Source organism: Tympanuchus pallidicinctus, unplaced genomic scaffold (genome assembly GCF_026119805.1).
Source record: "Tympanuchus pallidicinctus isolate F22 unplaced genomic scaffold, pur_lepc_1.0 scaffold12, whole genome shotgun sequence".
In the NCBI taxonomy this organism is placed as follows: Eukaryota; Metazoa; Chordata; class Aves; order Galliformes; family Phasianidae; genus Tympanuchus; species Tympanuchus pallidicinctus.
In genome coordinates this window covers 5,693,366-5,709,598 of record NW_026294637.1, presented here as the reverse complement: position 1 = coordinate 5,709,598, position 16,233 = coordinate 5,693,366, and the positions used below count along the sequence as shown (strand labels likewise).

At 47.3% G+C, this 16,233-nt stretch overlaps 1 protein-coding gene across 7 annotated transcripts in view; it reads left to right on the top strand.

Moving 5' to 3' along the window:
- The window catches only part of CHD2 (chromodomain helicase DNA binding protein 2), a 68,902-nt gene extending 53,886 nt beyond the window's left edge, over nucleotides 1–15,016 (top strand). For 5 of the 7 annotated variants that reach the window (XM_052672323.1, XM_052672321.1, XM_052672322.1 and 2 more), the window contains 13 exons: nucleotides 857–898; nucleotides 2,843–2,982; nucleotides 3,418–3,559; nucleotides 3,701–3,851; nucleotides 5,105–5,227; nucleotides 6,057–6,185; nucleotides 6,918–7,058; nucleotides 8,222–8,356; nucleotides 9,932–10,110; nucleotides 10,515–10,614; nucleotides 10,821–11,046; nucleotides 11,404–11,653; nucleotides 11,868–15,016. In XM_052672323.1, coding sequence (XP_052528283.1) covers nucleotides 857–898; nucleotides 2,843–2,982; nucleotides 3,418–3,559; nucleotides 3,701–3,851; nucleotides 5,105–5,227; nucleotides 6,057–6,185; nucleotides 6,918–7,058; nucleotides 8,222–8,356; nucleotides 9,932–10,110; nucleotides 10,515–10,614; nucleotides 10,821–11,046; nucleotides 11,404–11,653; nucleotides 11,868–12,201 — 2,092 coding nt within the window. In that variant the 3' untranslated portion in view covers nucleotides 12,202–15,016. The remainder of the gene's footprint in view (nucleotides 1–856; nucleotides 899–2,842; nucleotides 2,983–3,417; nucleotides 3,560–3,700; nucleotides 3,852–5,104; nucleotides 5,228–6,056; nucleotides 6,186–6,917; nucleotides 7,059–8,221; nucleotides 8,357–9,931; nucleotides 10,111–10,514; nucleotides 10,615–10,820; nucleotides 11,047–11,403; nucleotides 11,654–11,867) is intronic. The other 2 variants (XM_052672325.1, XM_052672320.1) reach the window with 1 other exon arrangement.
- The last annotated feature ends 1,217 nt before the right edge of the window (nucleotides 15,017–16,233 follow it).

The following is a 16,233-nucleotide window of genomic DNA, read 5'->3' as shown; positions in this document are numbered from 1 at the left end:
CCAGAGGTTTAGCCAGAAACAGAAAAGGGTTTGTGAGTTTTCGTTGCTTCTGTCTCCAATAAATGTATTTTTAAAAGGCAGATATTAAACCTTTTTGCATTGTGGCAGATGCCCTATATGCAGCCCTGAAACCATTGAAGAGGAAAGAGGTGTTGCAACGTGACCTATAACAGCTGTTTTAGTTAAAGTGCTGTAGCTGAAAGAGGAAAAGATGGAAAAAAAGAAGGGAAAAAGTAGCTCATTTAAAAATAATCTGTTAGTTGAAGCCATTGAGTCTAGTTCCAGCACACAGCACTGTTCAGTTGCAGCAACAGTGCCTGACTCTTGCCTTGAAGGTGCCGTTAACAATGGCAGTGATTTCCACAATAAAAAGTAAGAAGTAAACATAAATAGCAATTCTTGTCTGCAAGGCTGTGTGATGGATTGCACCACGTTTGGCTGTTCTGCAAGAGGTTGTTACACTTACAGCCTGAGCTTTAAAATTACTAATGACATTGATTTAGTGCCTCTTGAATCCTTGGAAATTGAAGTTAATAATTACCCATACGGTGAGAGCTAATGCTTTCTTCTATTTTTTTTTTTTACACTACAGTTGTCTCTCCTCGTTCTTGTCATCTGTCAAACATCTGACATTCATAACAACATTCTGTTCTTCTCCAGCTGAGGTCACAGAACTCTTTGTGGGGGTTAATGGATTAAGCTCCCCAGTCCTGAGTGATGCTTAGCTAATCAGTGTGGAATGCGAGCTTGATAATACGACAGGCTGTAATTAATATATCCAAGCATATTTGTGATATTGGACACATGTTTTATGGCAGTTGCTTTAGTTCCCTTTTTTTTTTTTTTTTGTTCTTAGGTTTATCAAGGCTTACAAGAAGTTTGGACTGCCTCTTGAGCGGTGAGTCTCAACCTGACCTTTCTCCAAAGGGTTATCATGGGGGAAATGTTGTGTTTCTGAGCTCTGCCATACACATAAGTGTTTGTCAGCCTCACCTGACAGCACAGAGACCAGCAAGTTTGCTGTCATGTGCTCCAGTAACCCAAATGCTGCCATATGGTCTTTCATGTCTCAGTTGGTGGGCAGTGATGAATGCTGCCCAAAGAGCAGCTGGAGCACTAGTGCTGCTGGCAGAATCTGGCCCTCGGGGCATTTCCATCCTGCCTTGGAAGAAGCAGGAGCAGCTGTCTGAACAGCAAATGTAACCTCAAACACTTGTCAAGTTTCTCCATACATGTTACAAGGGCTGCTGCAAAAGGAATTCTCCTATTTGATGATGTTGGCCACTGATGTCAGAGGCAGGTCTTGGTGGTAGGGCAGTAGAGGTTGAACTTTCCTATGAACTGGGAGATTATGATGAGGGAACTACGTACAGAGCTGAGTACTGGCTTCGTTGCAGTGGAAATGATGGTGGTAATGTTGGAATATCACAGAGTTTGTGCAGAGTGGGTACTGGAATGCTCACAGAGAAAGGACACTGTATGCAAGTTTGCCAGGACCTACTGGATCAATACAAGGCTGAAGGTGACAGTTTACTGGATCACATTGTTACTGGTGTCACCACTGTGGGTTGGAGTTAAAACAGCAGCCACGGTGTGTTGACATGGAAATTCTCCATCCAATAAAAATTTCAAGACAAGGCCTCAGTGGATGAAGGGATGTGCAGTGTCTTTTGGGAGAGGAAAGGCGTGATCCTTCTGGATTTCCTGGAGCCCAGACAAACCATCAACTCTGACTGCTCCTTTGCAGTGCTGACAAAGCTGAAGGCTCAAAATTCCTGAGTCAGGCCAGAGAAGAAGACAGGGATAACGCCAGGCCCTGTGCCAGTTTGGTGGTATTGGAGCACATTGCCAATCTTGGCTAGACTGTCCTACCACACCCACTGTATAGTCTGGATTTGGCACCTTCTGACTTCCATCTGTACAGGCTGATGAAAGATGGACTGCATGGCAATGTTCTCCTAGCAATTACAGCTGTGAAACTTTGTGCACCTCCACTGGTGCAGATTTTTACAAGCATGACATGCAAGCTCTTTTTCTTTGCTGGCAAAAATGCATAGCTAATGGTTGTGACAGTGCTGAAGAACAGTGTTCTGTAGCTGAGGATTTGCAATGTCAAATGGTGTTGCTGTGCTCTTTATATCTGTTGTTTCCATGGAAATAAATAGGAGGCATTACTTTCAGAGCAACCTGCGTAAATTCCAGATTGAATGTGGAGCATCTTTCTCCCTCTTGAAGGGATGTGGGGAAAGACATTGCCCCCAACTCTGGGTCTGCACAGCCCAGTGCTGTGCCCCAGCATGAATAAAAGGAGACGTGTGCATGTGGTGGGTCTGCTAAGCTGGCACCCTGACTGAGGTCTCGGAGCCAGAGCAGGAATCCTTGCGTGTGTTGTCTGAGAAATGACTGTTTTTTCAGCTGGTTGTACTCTTTGGTTGTGAAATGCAAGGTTTGTATGGGCCTCGATGTTGTGAAATTCAGCCAGGCAAAAGAGACAGCAGATGGCAGCTTTTGACCACCAAATGGAGCTAAGGCAGCACTGAGGAGGGGGGCATAAAAGCACACTGGACAGTCAGTGTGCTGGTTGTGCCACAGATGGACAGTTCTCACCTTTGCTTTAACACTAAAGAAGATGAAGGACTGGCTCTGTTACGCTACATCTACACTGGATTGCAGTTGTCAGAACTGAAAAAAGGACTAAAACCTGTGCCAGTCCCACTCATGAAGGTTTCACACCTTCCTACACACACAGCATTCATTGACAATCAAATTGCTCAGGGAGCGACTGGGATAAGAAATGCTACATAAAATATAAAACTTGCAATTTGTTTTTCCCCTTCCCCAGGCTGGAGTGCATTGCCAGGGATGCTGAGCTGGTGGATAAGTCTGTGGCTGATCTGAAGCGTTTAGGGGAACTCATCCACAACAGCTGTGTGTCAGCAATGCAGGAGTATGAGGAGCAGCTGAAAGAAAACCCAGGTGAAAGTAAGTGAGAGCATTGCTGCAGTTAGAATGTTTTTGGTGATAAGATGATGAGAAGCCATTCCCTTGGTGCTGAACGGGGTGGCCATCCCACATTGCAGCTTCTTAAATCATCCCATCTCCACCAGGCAGCTGTTGCCAACGGAGATACACAGGGATTTGGGGATGCAGGGCTGGATTTCCCACAAGGTCTCTGCTGCTTCTGATGTGTAAAACTTCTGAAGCAACGCTCCAGCATACTTAGATGTATTTTTAAGGTGAGGGATGCTTCAGTTGCAGATCTAAGTGAATTGATAATGATAACTTATACTGGGAACCTACGTTAGCAGATTTTGTTTAAAGAAACTGTGAGTAAGGTGTTGATCTCTGTGTCTGTCTAGGCATTGTTTTTTTCCACACAAAAACATCCATTCCTAGTTGCTGTGTTTTGTTACTAAGCAGGGAAAGGACCTGGGAAAAGAAGAGGTCCTACCATCAAGATCTCTGGTGTCCAAGTGAATGTGAAATCCATCATCCAGCATGAAGAGGAGTTTGAAATGCTGCATAAATCCATCCCTGCAGACCCAGAGGAAAGGAAGAAGTGAGTGTGAAGGGCTAAATGGGCAACACAGAAAGAGGCTCGGGGAATTTGGATTTTGTAGTGGAAAGAAACTAGCCTAGATATGTGGATTTGCTTTAGCCCTGCAGCATTAAGAGCAGCTCATGTTTGCAATGCCTTCAGGTACCGCCTGACGTGCCGTGTCAAAGCTGCCCATTTTGATGTAGACTGGGGAGTGGAGGAAGATTCTCGCTTGTTAGTGGGAATTTACGAGCATGGTTATGGAAACTGGGAACTAATTAAAACAGATCCGGAATTGAAGTTATCTGATAAGGTAGGTGGTTTTGCATGTTGCTTATATTGGGTCCATTACAGTCTTCGTAGAGAACACATTTGATTTAGTCCAGAAACAGATGTTTGTTTGTAGCCAGTCCAAAAATAACAATAAATAATAACAAGGAAAACGGCAACCTCTGTGGAATGCTGCATGCTTGATGGAAAGCAGAGTTGTCTGATTTGATTGGCAGTAAATCTTCTTTGAACAGTCCCATATGCGCCACACTGAAATGATGCAGGAGGAAAATAGTAATGCTGACATATGTGGTTCCATGCACAGTATAGAGAGTGCTTTGCATAATTGTGACTTATATTTCCTCGAGTGTCTCACGAGGAGCTGAGTTTGAATTTCTGTTTGGAAGCTGTTTTTCACAGATTTTACACTGCTTATGTCAGGAGTGGTCTGTGTTGGCTTCGAGGGTGTAGTTCCATGAGTGGCTGCAACAGCAAAGCCAGCTGGAAAGCCTCTGTCTAGTTCCTCTGTTCCTCAGTCATTCCCACAAGAGCTCTTTTTAAGGGCCACGTTGAACCTGGTTACAACTAAGCAGCCGTCCCTTGTGTCAGCACCGTGGAAGGAGTGTGCACTGCAGCACTGGACTGAGGAACACTGGGACACTTGGCTGCCAATATGCTTCATTACCACGACATCCCCTCTAGTGCTTTTAGCAAAGATCAGACTGTGGTTGAGATCCTTCCTATGTGAAGTTTCAGAAAAGGAGTTTTACAGTTTCCTGAGACACACCATCCAGTAGTAACCTTAGCTGGTAAGTTGAAATACGTCCTCCACAAAGCAGTGCCTTGCAGCCTTGTTTTCCAATAAAAGTTGCTTTACCAGTGTCTGAGGCCATCAGAGGGGACAAGGCTGCTCTGACAAGGCTGTCACGAGAGAGTCTAGTGAATCAAAGTGAGTGGACTCAGTACTGCAATGCAAGTACTTGCATTTTGCAGGGCTTTTTTTTTTTTTCTTTGCACATCGAAGATTGTAGAGAATCTAGATTGCTGCCTTGGGATCCTTTTTCCTGCAAAATGCCCCAGCTCTTGCTTGGTGCTTTGCTTATGGATAGACAGGGGGAGTCTGTGTGAAGTTCTGTGTGAGGTTGGTGGAAATGCTTGAGCTTTGTCATTCCCCCTAGAAGGTGCAGCATCTCCAGCCATTTGCTGCACCTGAAAGGAGTTGTGCCAGTGTGTAGTTCTTTTGCCAAGGTTTGATATGTACATGTAAATGTAGATATTTTTTCTTCTTTATCAAAGATCCTACCTGTTGAGACAGATAAGAAACCTCAGGGAAAACAGCTCCAGACCCGAGTGGATTATCTACTGAAACTGCTGAAGAAGGATCTGGAGAAGAAAGAAAACATGAAAGATGGGGAAGAGGTGAGACACAGCTGCTTGGCTCAGGGCTTTTCAGGACGAGGGGTTGGTTGCTAGTAGGAGTCAAGCTCGTGTGACTAGGTCACTGAGTCTGTCCTACATGAAAGCATATTGGCTTGTCTGCTGTCTGATTGCTTTGCGATGCTGAAGTGATAATTGGTGGGGGACAAGTAATTAGTTACTGCAATTACCAAAGGACTGCAGTATGGCACTCTAACTCCTAATGCTCTAATGCTAGATTTTCAACTTTTGTCACTTAGGAAAAAAAACCCAAAACTCTGCAAGTTGAGTGCACACCACTGAGGGAGAGCAGGATGCCTCATGCCCTGTTTAGTAAGCTATTTCTGAGAGGTGATGGAATAAACAAGTCTGTGTGCTGAAAACTCCCTCGATTCTCAGCAAGGGGCACTTCAGGCTATTCAAACAGAACGTAAATTGTCTTAGAAAAAAAAAAACAACATATATTTTTTTTGCTTTCCTTTTTTCCCACATGGAAGTTGCATCGTGATATGCTCTGGTAAACATGCACAGAATACCTGGTGTCAGTGGGAATTGGGTAGTGTTCATCCTTGCTACCTCACTGTCACTGGTCCATATACACCAGTCTATAGATGTTTGAGATATTCCCTTGGCCTCTTAAATTTCACAAGCAATTCCTCTTTCTGGCTGATATTTGTTTGTCTAATTTTGTATGTGGTCCGCCAAGCTTTCCTGTGGTTTCTCAGGCATCCTGGCACCCTGCAGGACCTGCAGCTGTTCAGGAGATGGGCTATGCCTCTAGGAAGCAGCTGAAGGTATTTGCTTGCTCTGACTTGTTCTGTCTTCTCTCCAGGGCAAGCTAAAGAAGAGGAAACCACGAATAAAGAAAGAGAACAAGGCTCCCAAAGTCAAAGATGAGCATGGGAACGAACTCTCCCCTCCTCGGCACTCAGACAACCAGTCAGAAGAAGGTGAAGTCAAGGTGAGTCAGCTTGGATAGCAGGTTTCCTTGAGCTGTACTGTTACTATGGAAACTCAAGTTGAGAAGCACCCCTGGCAAATGTCCTGTGGAGTCAAGAGGAGCTATAGAGTGCATTCCCACAAGAGACTAGCAAGCTGACAAAAAAAATAGCACAGGTGTTGAGGTGGAAGAAGTGCCTTTTACCACCTGCTTTTTTAGGTCGGTACTTGTGGTGCTTTGGGGAGGATGCTAGAAGGGCCACACGTCCACGTGCTGACCTGCAGGAAAGGTGGTCTCAGGACAAAATCTGTTGCCCTTATAAAGAAGAAAAAGAAGAATTGTTTCCTTCTCCTTTTCAGTATATCAGTCAGTGGTGAAGCTGGAGTTTACCAAGGTCACACTGTTGCTTAGAAAACCTTCTGTCATTGAGTGGTTTGGCTTGTAGTCTAAGGCTTTTTGTTCATGTTCTGATCAGTATCTGCCTTATGGACTGAGTGTTCTCCAGCACAACTGGCATAGGAAAGTGGTGCTTATCTGAAGTCTGCCAGGGGCTCGTATAATTTTTATGCCTTCTTGTTCAAGGTTGTTTGGGTGGATTGTAGCACCGATCTTGCTGTCGGGTTAAAGAGGTGTGAGGACAAATCTGGATGGATCTCAACAAATGCTTGCTTTTCAAAGATGCATGTTTTATGGAAGAATGTGTATGTGAGGTGAAGGACTCCAGCTTTGACTGTGCCGTGACTGATTTTCTAGGATGATGGCTTGGACAAGAGCCCAGTGAAAAAGAAACAGAAGAAGAAAGAGAACAAAGAGAACAAGGAAAAACAGACAAGCACTAAGAAAGAAAAGGAAAGTGATAAAGAGAAAAAGAAGACAAAAGAAAAGAAAGAGAAGGTATGCAATACTCTCGTGAGCAGTTTAAGAGACAGGGAAGCCTGAGCAGAGGGGTAGGCTGTGAGTCCTATTAAAGGCCCAGAGTGAAGAGTCATTAATAAAATACTGGGGTGAGACCTTATCCATTTTGCAGCCCTGCTGAGCTCCTTAGTGTGTAGAATTGCACTAAGGAGTGGAAAAGGCAACAAATCCTAAGCCTTGTGAAAAAGGAGCAAAAAGGAAGAAAAGATTTTGTTGGACTGTGTGTAAAGTATAGCTGTCCTGTGACAGCAGCGTGGCTTAATAGCTGGTGTTAAGGAAGAAAGGGTGCAGAGCACAGAGCACTCAGTTCAAAGTTATGTTCAGCTGTGATTTATCACAGGATTGGCAGCTACTTGTCTGCATTCCTCTCTAATTTAAATTCGCCCCAAATAACCTAGCAGACCATTCTGCCAGGACTGGATTAACCTTGTGACTGTTCAGGACCCATCAGAATCAGTCTTTCAACACCAATGGTATGTCATAGGCTAAAATGTCCCTTGAATTTTGGGTACGACTGCCTTTAGGCTGAATTCAGATTGGAAGAGAAGTAAAAGGTTCTGGAATGATTACCTGATGTGCCTGCCCAGTGGGCAGGTGTGTGCTGTGTGCTCACTGTGTTTTGACACTGAGGTCACAAGTACAAACCAGAGAGCTTCACTGTGTATGCAGGAGACAGTTTGCTTTCCAGTGATGCTTCGTGTGGTTCTGACTACAGATAAACTATATAAGTAAAAAATTACACCTAATTTAAATGTGAGTTTGCTTTCCAGAACAGCTAGTTTGAGGGCTAGTGATGCTATGTGAAGTTGCAAGTCTTCACAGGCGTGAGACTAGTCTAGGCTGTTTGCAAGGGGCATATATTCTTTAGCTTCACCTCTCCAATGCTGTTTTTTCTCTTTGTGAGTATAACCATAATATTCAGGTCCAAAACATTGGCTTTTAGTTCCCTCTGCTCCCTCAGGGATGACATAAAGCTAAACAGAGGCCTTATAGCAGAACAGTTTGAAATCTTGGGAGGAAAGTTGTAGGAGCTGTGCCCAGGGTTTAACGACTGCCAGTAACAATAGTGTGCAGGCTGTTACTTGGATCACTTGGGGTCCTGCAGACTGGTTCATCATGTGATGTAATTTGTCCTCGTAAAGCCTAAAGGTGGTGAAGCCAAATCTGGAAGTAAAGGGAAGAGATCGCAAGGTCCCGTCCACATTACAGCGGGGAGTGAACCAGTCCCTATTGGAGAGGATGAGGATGATGATCTGGACCAAGAAACATTCAGCATAGTGAGTATTTCTTCAGGAGATGGGATGATAATGGCAGAGCCTCCCAGTAAGCCAGTGTGTGCTTGTACTTTATCCGAGGGTGTGTTTTGGGTGTCAGCACTGATCTGTAAATCCACTTCAGCAAGGAGAGACCCTCCTCATAGAGCCCCACACCAATTTCTTCTAGTTGGCCTGGCAGCATGACAGAACAACCCTGCCCAAGAGATTGCCCAGCAAGGGTTGTCCTCTGTGCCCGCCAGCAGCTGCTGTACATGGCACCTCAACAGGAAGAAATTTCAAAGCTCAGAAAGCTGTCTTCTTCAGCTGATCATATCACAGAATCATAGAATGGCCTGGGTTGAAAAGGACTTCAAAGATCATCCAGTTCCAACCCCCTGCCATGTGTAGGATCACCAACCACCAGACCAGGCTGCCCAGAGCCACATCCAGCCTGGCCTTGAATGTCTCCAGGGATGGGGCATCCACAACCTCCTTGGGCAGCCTGTTCTAATGCGCCACCACCCTCTGAATAACAAGCTTCCTCCTAATAGCTAACCTAAATCTCCCCTCTCTTACTTTATAAGCATTCCCCCTTATCCTATCACTATCAACCCATGTAAACAGTTACTCCCCATCATTTTTATGTGCTCCCTTCAAGTACTGGAAGAATAAACTCCCACTGCTCACTTGGCAGCCTGAGTCACAGATGATACAGCAGCCTGATGTGGCAGTCTTGTCTGCTGTAGGGGCCAGGGAGCCATTGGGGGCTGCTCTAGGTGGCAGAATACAGGGGGACTTCAAGAGTGACCTTGTATGGCTGTAGTTGGTATGCAGTTGTTGGAGCTGTGTAAGCACATCCCTAGCTCTGTAAATGCTCTGGCAGCAAACGTGCCTGCAAGGCTTGTAAAAATAGCCTAGCTGTTGTGACAGATGCTTCTTTGTCTGACTTACATAGTGAAATGCTGAAGTATCAGTTTTTAAAAACAGTTCCGTACTTTGAAATCTCTCTATTTTCAAATCTGTGTATTCCCTGTAGGCCCTATGTTATCTTTATGGCTTTTTTTTTCCCCTTTTATTTTCCCTCTGTGGTGCGTGAAAGGTCCAGTCAGGCAGTGGAAACCTGTCTGATGTACTGCCTGTGCAAAGTGCTGATGGCTCCAATAGGAAAAGGTGATGCTTCCATCTCGTGTCTCCCAGTCTTAATAAAAGCAATAGATTAAAGCAAACACAGGCTGGGATGGACAGGGAGGCCATTGAGAGCACTAATTCAGCTGGGGCTGCTCGTTCAGCGTGTCGATGCTCAGTTCCACTTCCCTGCCTGTCCTGGGATCAGCCCGTGTGCCTTTACTGTTTGCAAAGCAAATTGTTCACCTCCAAAAGACTGAGGGGACGGCACAGATGGAGAGACTCATCATTTCCTGATTATTTTCTGCAGCACGTCTAACGAATTGCTGCTTTCAGAGATGGTTTCTCCTTGCCTAACGGTTAGATAAAGCTAATACCTCATGCTAATGAACTTCTTTCAGCTCTGATTAACCAGGGAACAGTGCAGAGCCCTTTGCCAAGTGAATCACTTTCTACTGTTTCTTTCTCAAGTGCAAGGAAAGGATGAGACCAGTGAAAAAAGCACTGAAACAACTTGATAAGCCTGATAAGGGACTGACGGTTCAGGAACAGCTGGAGCACACACGCAACTGCCTCCTAAAAATTGGGGACCGCATCTCTGAGTGCCTTAAAGCCTACACCGACCAGGATCTTATCAAGCTATGGAGAAGGTGAGGGATCATTTTGTTTTCCTTTGCTGATCTGTGATATTTCAAAAGGGCACTTTGGCTGCTGGGTTTTGTGTGGATGAGTGTGCTATTTGCCTCTTACTGAATGTGAGAGAAACCTCATGTTCTGTAGCCTATTCAGACCTTGATCAGCCTCTGGTGAGGGTTTTGTTTCCAAGTTGTGCTGGTTTCATTTAAATTGATTTCAGAGCTAGTTTAGAGAAACCAGTGCAAAACAGTTATTCTACTTCGAAGGGCTTTGTTCCAACTCTCCTGAAACATCCTGTCCTGAGCTGGAATGTGACTGTTTTCCTTAGAGGGCAGAACTGATTTGGTGTTGGTTTGAAAGCAGATGGCAGTTGAACAGCTCACATAGCAATTAACAGAAAAAGTTCATGTCCTTCCAGGAACCTATGGATATTTGTGTCAAAGTTCACAGAATTTGATGCCAGAAAACTGCACAAACTCTACAAGATGGCTCATAAGAAAAGGTCGCAGGAAGAGGAGGTGAGATGTGAAGTGCCTTTCCTCTGGGTGCTTTCTTTACCACTTGTTGCACTTGCCCACACTTGGGCACAGCTGCTTCACAAGGAGGTGGGTGGCCCACAAAACGGGGGATCTCCAGCCCAGGGCCTGACAAACTGAGCCGCCGCTCACGTGATCTGAGTTGTGGTCGAAGAGCAGCTGAGTTATAACTCTCTTACCCCTTCCAGGAGCAGAAAAAGAAGGAGGACATGGCCAGCATGCCCAGCGTGAAGAAGCCGTTCCGCCCAGAGCCTTCGGGCTCCAGCCGCGATCCTGCCATGGCCCAGTCTCACGTGCCTCACAATCCTCATTCCCAGAAGCTCCACATGCCCCCTTCCCACGCCCAGCAGCAAATGCACGGGCACCCACGTGAAAGCTACGGCCATCCCCCCAAGAGACACTTCAGCAACACAGGTGAGTGCTGGGAAACCAGAAGCAACCATTCCTCCTAACCTAGTGGCTGTTTGCTCTTGGACACAGGCTGTGGCTGCTCAGGTTTGAAGGTGATGGGATGGAACGTACATGAATGCTGTCCTTACTGCTGGACTAGAAAACATGATAACAGTGTGGGGAGAGAGTATAAAAAACAGGAGAGAATGAGATTAGCTAGAATAATGGTGAGGAAATACAAGAAATAAAATGAGATCCGTATAATTCAGGGAAGAAAAAGTGAAAGGAGCAACAGTAAAAGGTTATCAGTTGTTTGAGGATTGAGCAAAGAAGTACTAGGCTTAAAATTAAACGCACTTCTCACTGCTTTCCTCATTGCAGACCGAGGAGAGTGGCAACGAGATCGAAAGTTCAGCTACAGTGGCAACAGCAACCAGATGTGGGGCGGGGAGCGGCATCACCAATACGAGCAGCACTGGTACAAGGACCACCACTATGGGGACCGGCGATCTCGTGGAGAGCCGCACCGCAGCTCTGGGAACTACAGACCAAATAACCTCTCCCGCAAGAGGCCGTACGAACAGTACAGCAGTGACCGAGACCACAGAGGCCACCGGGATTACTACGACAGGTAATTGTAGTTCCTCTCAGGGAGGCTGGCAGGGGTTTGCAGCAGTGCACGCAGCCACCGTGGACAAGCTTTCTTAGAATCGTTAAGGTTGGAAAAGACCTGTAAGAACATCCAGTCCAACCGTCACCCCATCGCACCGTGCCCACTAAGTCACGTCCCTCAGTGCCATTTTCCTTGGGGAGCTGACCTCCATCCACCCGTTTTCTCTCCGCAGGCACCACCACGACTCCAAGCGCCGACGATCCGACGAGTTCAGGCCTCAGAATTACCACCAGCAGGATTTCCGACGGATGTCTGATCACAGGCCGCCCATGGGGTACCATGGCCAAGGACCTTCGGACCACTACCGGTCCTTCCACACAGACAAACCGGGAGACTACAAACAGCCCCTTCCTCCACCTCACCCTTCCGTGTCGGACCCTCGCTCGCCCCCCTCTCAGAAATCTCCTCATGATTCCAAGTCGCCTCTCGATCACAGGTCGCCTCTGGATAGGTCGCTAGAACAGAAAAACAATCCAGACTATAACTGGAACATTAGGAAAACGTAAAGCGACTGAGAAGGGGGGGAAACACATCTGGAAAGACTTGGATGCAACAACCAGAAACTCTGAACATGCTGCTATCATCTTGCTGGGTCAAGGAGGATTTTGGAGGAGCAGGTGGAGGAAGACTCAGTTCTAATTTGGGTTCCCATTTTGTTCCCCCCCCTTTCTCTCATTGAACGTTGGAAACAGACTTGCCTCATTCTTTTTCTTTGGTTTGTTTTCCCCAATCCGACGGACACATGGTGAATTTTCCTCAGCCACAGTGTTTCCTCAAAACTGAGAAGGCGGATCAGTGCTGCTTAGGATTGTGCCAGAAGGCTGTGTGCCTGCGTGGTCTTGATGTTACGTGACAGATGCTGCTTTGGGACTGGGGATAAACTGGTTGGGCTGGGCTTTGTGTGTAACCAGCATAGGTCAATGGATGGTATTTTCCAGGAGGGATAGGAGATTCCCTCAGCATCCAAGCTGTTGTTGTCACAAGGGCTTGGTTGAAAGAGGAACTCTGTGTCCCTACAGTGACTCCAAAGGAGTTGGATCCATGCTGGTGACAATCCATCATTTTTTTGGACTCATTATCATTTCTCGTGTCTTTATCCATTTCAAGAAACTGGCTCTGCTCTGTCTGCCATTGTGTCCACTGCCACAGAAGAGCAGAGGGGGATCCAGGGCTGGAATCAGCAAATCTTGACTCTGGGAGACTCTGAGATATGTGAAAAAAGGCAGACTTCTTGTGTAGCAAAGGGTTATTTCACTTCCAACAAGTAGGAAAGAAACTAGGGTGAGAGCAGTATTTCCTCATGGACAGGGCACAGGAATTCGGAACAAGACCCCTCTTCTCTCCTGACATGGGCAGCTTGGATATCCAGGAATTAACACAGGTGCTGGCTGGGAGCAGGACAAGAGATGGCTCTTGGCATCTGGGGACCCTGAAGCTCTTAATTCTGGGCAAGTCATTTCTCTCTGTGCTTCACAAAAAGGTGATCACAAATCTATACTACAACTAACAGATAAGGGGTGGTAGCACAGAGTTGAATGGCAGTGCTGTGAGCTGATCTCTGTCTGGGAATGGTCACCTGTCACCTTTCTGCCACCGTTCAGCAGTCCAAGTTGGAGATGTGCCTGCGGGCTTAGCACTTAAGTGAGGAGGAAAAGAAAAAAAAAAGAGGAATTCAGGACTTGGTACTTAAAAATTCCTGGTGCAGGTGTTTTAGAGGCCCAGCGTGGCAGAGGGAGAAGAGGGGTTTGCAAGCCCAGCTCAGCGGGCAGAGCAAACATTCCTCCAAGTGTTGGAGTCATTGCAAATGATACAGAACAGTGTCCAGCCGGCAGTGTGGGGAGCAGTTCTGCATGGGTTGCTGATCAGAAGCCAGTGTGGTCTTTGTCAATAGAACTGCATCCCTGCAAAGAACAAGGCTCTCTCAACAGCCAGGCTGCCCAAAGCGTGGTGTCTGCGGATGCTTCGTCTCCCAGAGTTCAGTATTAAAGATCAGGCCGTTCCAGGCTGCTCTTCTTGGTGGGGGGCAGAAGTTGAGGCTCTGTTAAGATGCCAGTATATGACCTTAATAAGCTGTGATGTCCTTTCCCTGATAGTCTGAGGGGTGTTGAGGGCTGGCCTTCCTGCTCCAGGCGCTTTGGAAAGCGCACACAAATCAACACTAACCCCCACGTGTCCACGCCGTGCCAGAGGCGTTGAGGCAACGCGTTGCTGCTGCCTTTCTCACTAAGCTGTGATTGCACTTGCTGTGGTATTCTACAAAGAGGTCCTTTCTTTTCAGAGGTATTAGCTTTTAAAGTAAAATTGGAAGAAACCTCACAGAGGCAAGGAGCTCTTTTCATGTTCACACAGTGGTGCTATCGTGATGGAGAGTTTGTGCCATACAAATCGTAGCAAGAGGCAATACTGGCCAGACCAGTGTTATGGTTGGTGCAGGGTAACTTCAAGCTTCCAACAAGAGGCACTTCTGTGCCCGTGCACGAAGGGTTCTGTTTGTCCCAGATTCCAAGCATGAGGTGGTTTGGGTTTTCTTTCTTGAAACCAGTGCAACAGCAAAAGCTTTGCTGTAGCTGGCAAAGTGTGGTCCCCACTGTCACATGGTTCTGCCACTGAACAGTCCCCTGGTTTTGCTCACTCACAGTGGATGGCTCCTCACTGGACTGCACGTTCATGCGGCTGGAAATCTGCAGGGAAAGTCTTCCCCAGGTGTGCGTGCACACATTTTATCCCCTCTAAATAGGGACCAGACGTAGTCGCTTGGTGTGAGTGGCATTGGAGAGGACAGATCCACAGCCATAAACGTCACTGCGGTATCTGTGTCAGCACCTGGTGCAGCTCTTCCTTCTGAGCCAGCTGTGGGGTTTCCTCTCTCCTCTTTGCAGGAAAAAGTAGCAATGTGTTGGGTTTGTTCATTTGTGTGTTTGTTGGTTCGTTCATTCGTTTGTTCATCCGTTTGTCTTCTGAAGAACGTTTTTCAGCCTGAGCCCTGGGAAATGTTGTGAGTTCAGCCCACGGAGTCCTGCAGAGCAGACAGGCTGTGCGGTGCCCAACCGAGGTGGCTCTTTGAGGTCCCTCACGTGAACAGTTTAAGTGACCCCCACACAACTATTTTTCTGCTTTCACTCATTTCCTCCCCACCTCCACCTCCCTCCAGGGAGAGAAGGACTCTTACTGTAAAAGTCTTTTAAACCTGTTGACTAAAAAAACAGTAATTAATATTAATTTATATTTGTGGGAAAAAAAAAAAAATGCCACTGTCCTAGTGATTTCTGATGTAAATATGTTGTTTATATAGTATGTATTAAATTTTCCTACATTGTAAAACTGCTGTACTTTTGATTCTTGTATATTAAAAAGTGTTCCTGAGGTTTTCAGAACTGTGCCAGACTGGATGCAATGCGGTGGGTGCTGAAAACTGGGGCTGTCACAGGATTGTGGGACCCTTCTCTGCATGCCAGGATGGGTGTTTTCACCGTGCAGCAATAAGCATGTCCAAGTTGTTCTTCTCAGCTCTTTTATGTAATTTTGCAGCCTCAGGTGATAGAGGAGGGGTTGATCCAGACTCGGAAACCCCTTTGGATGGGAATTTCCACCTGATCAGGAGAAGCTGTGCCATTTCCTCGCTGGTTTCCATCCAGGATGGGTGTGATGTTTATCCAACCTCCTGCTCTTTGGGATCTCCGTGGGTACACAGTCCTCTTTTTGACCCTTTATTGGGACAATTCCCCTTTCCATGTTCCCTGTTCTTTGGTGGCATTCTCTGCTCCTTCCCCCTCTCCCCAGCTGCGATGCGATGGGCTCTGCTTCACTTTGCTTTTTCCCCTCCACCCGTTCACACCGAGTCCCCAGCGGGGCACAGCGCAGGCACTGAAACCATTTCTCCCGAGTTATAAGAGCTCATTGTAAAAAGGGCTTTTGCTTTTCACACCTGCAGCCGCGGCGTCCGCCCCTTTCCAGCCTCTCTTCTGCTGAACCGAGCCAAGTTTCGACCGGGAGTGAAATTTCATGGCTGAATTACGTGCCCCTGAAAAATGGGTTTCCTAATGGAAAGAATGATGGGCTGTCAGAACGGCCAGGGGCTGGAGGCCCTGCAGCGGGGCCGTGGGAGGCGGGCTGCCGTCCTGCCCTGAGCACAGCGCCGTGCACCCAGCCGAGCCTGCGGGTCTTCGTTCCGCGCTGCCTCGTCTCGTACGCAGGGAGAAGGTGGAGAAGCTCGGGGCGGACGGTGCCGCAGGTAAGGATTTGGGCACGGCGGTGTAACGTCAGGCTGATCCGCTCACAGATCATCCCCAGCCCAAAGGGATGGAAGCCCGAAGCACGTGGACTCGGCCGATGGCCACAACCGCCCTCGGCCGTGTCAGGGCGCAGCGCAGCGCCCTCGGCTCCCAGCATTTCCCCTGCCCACCCCCCCGTGCCTGGAGCCGAGCCCCGCCTCGCGTCAGGCCGCGCGTTCGCCCCGTGCCGTGGCACAGCCGGCCCTGCAGGGGGCGCCCGCTTCCCGGCAAAAAGCCGCCCGGGGGGATCGCGGACCTCGTGCTGCC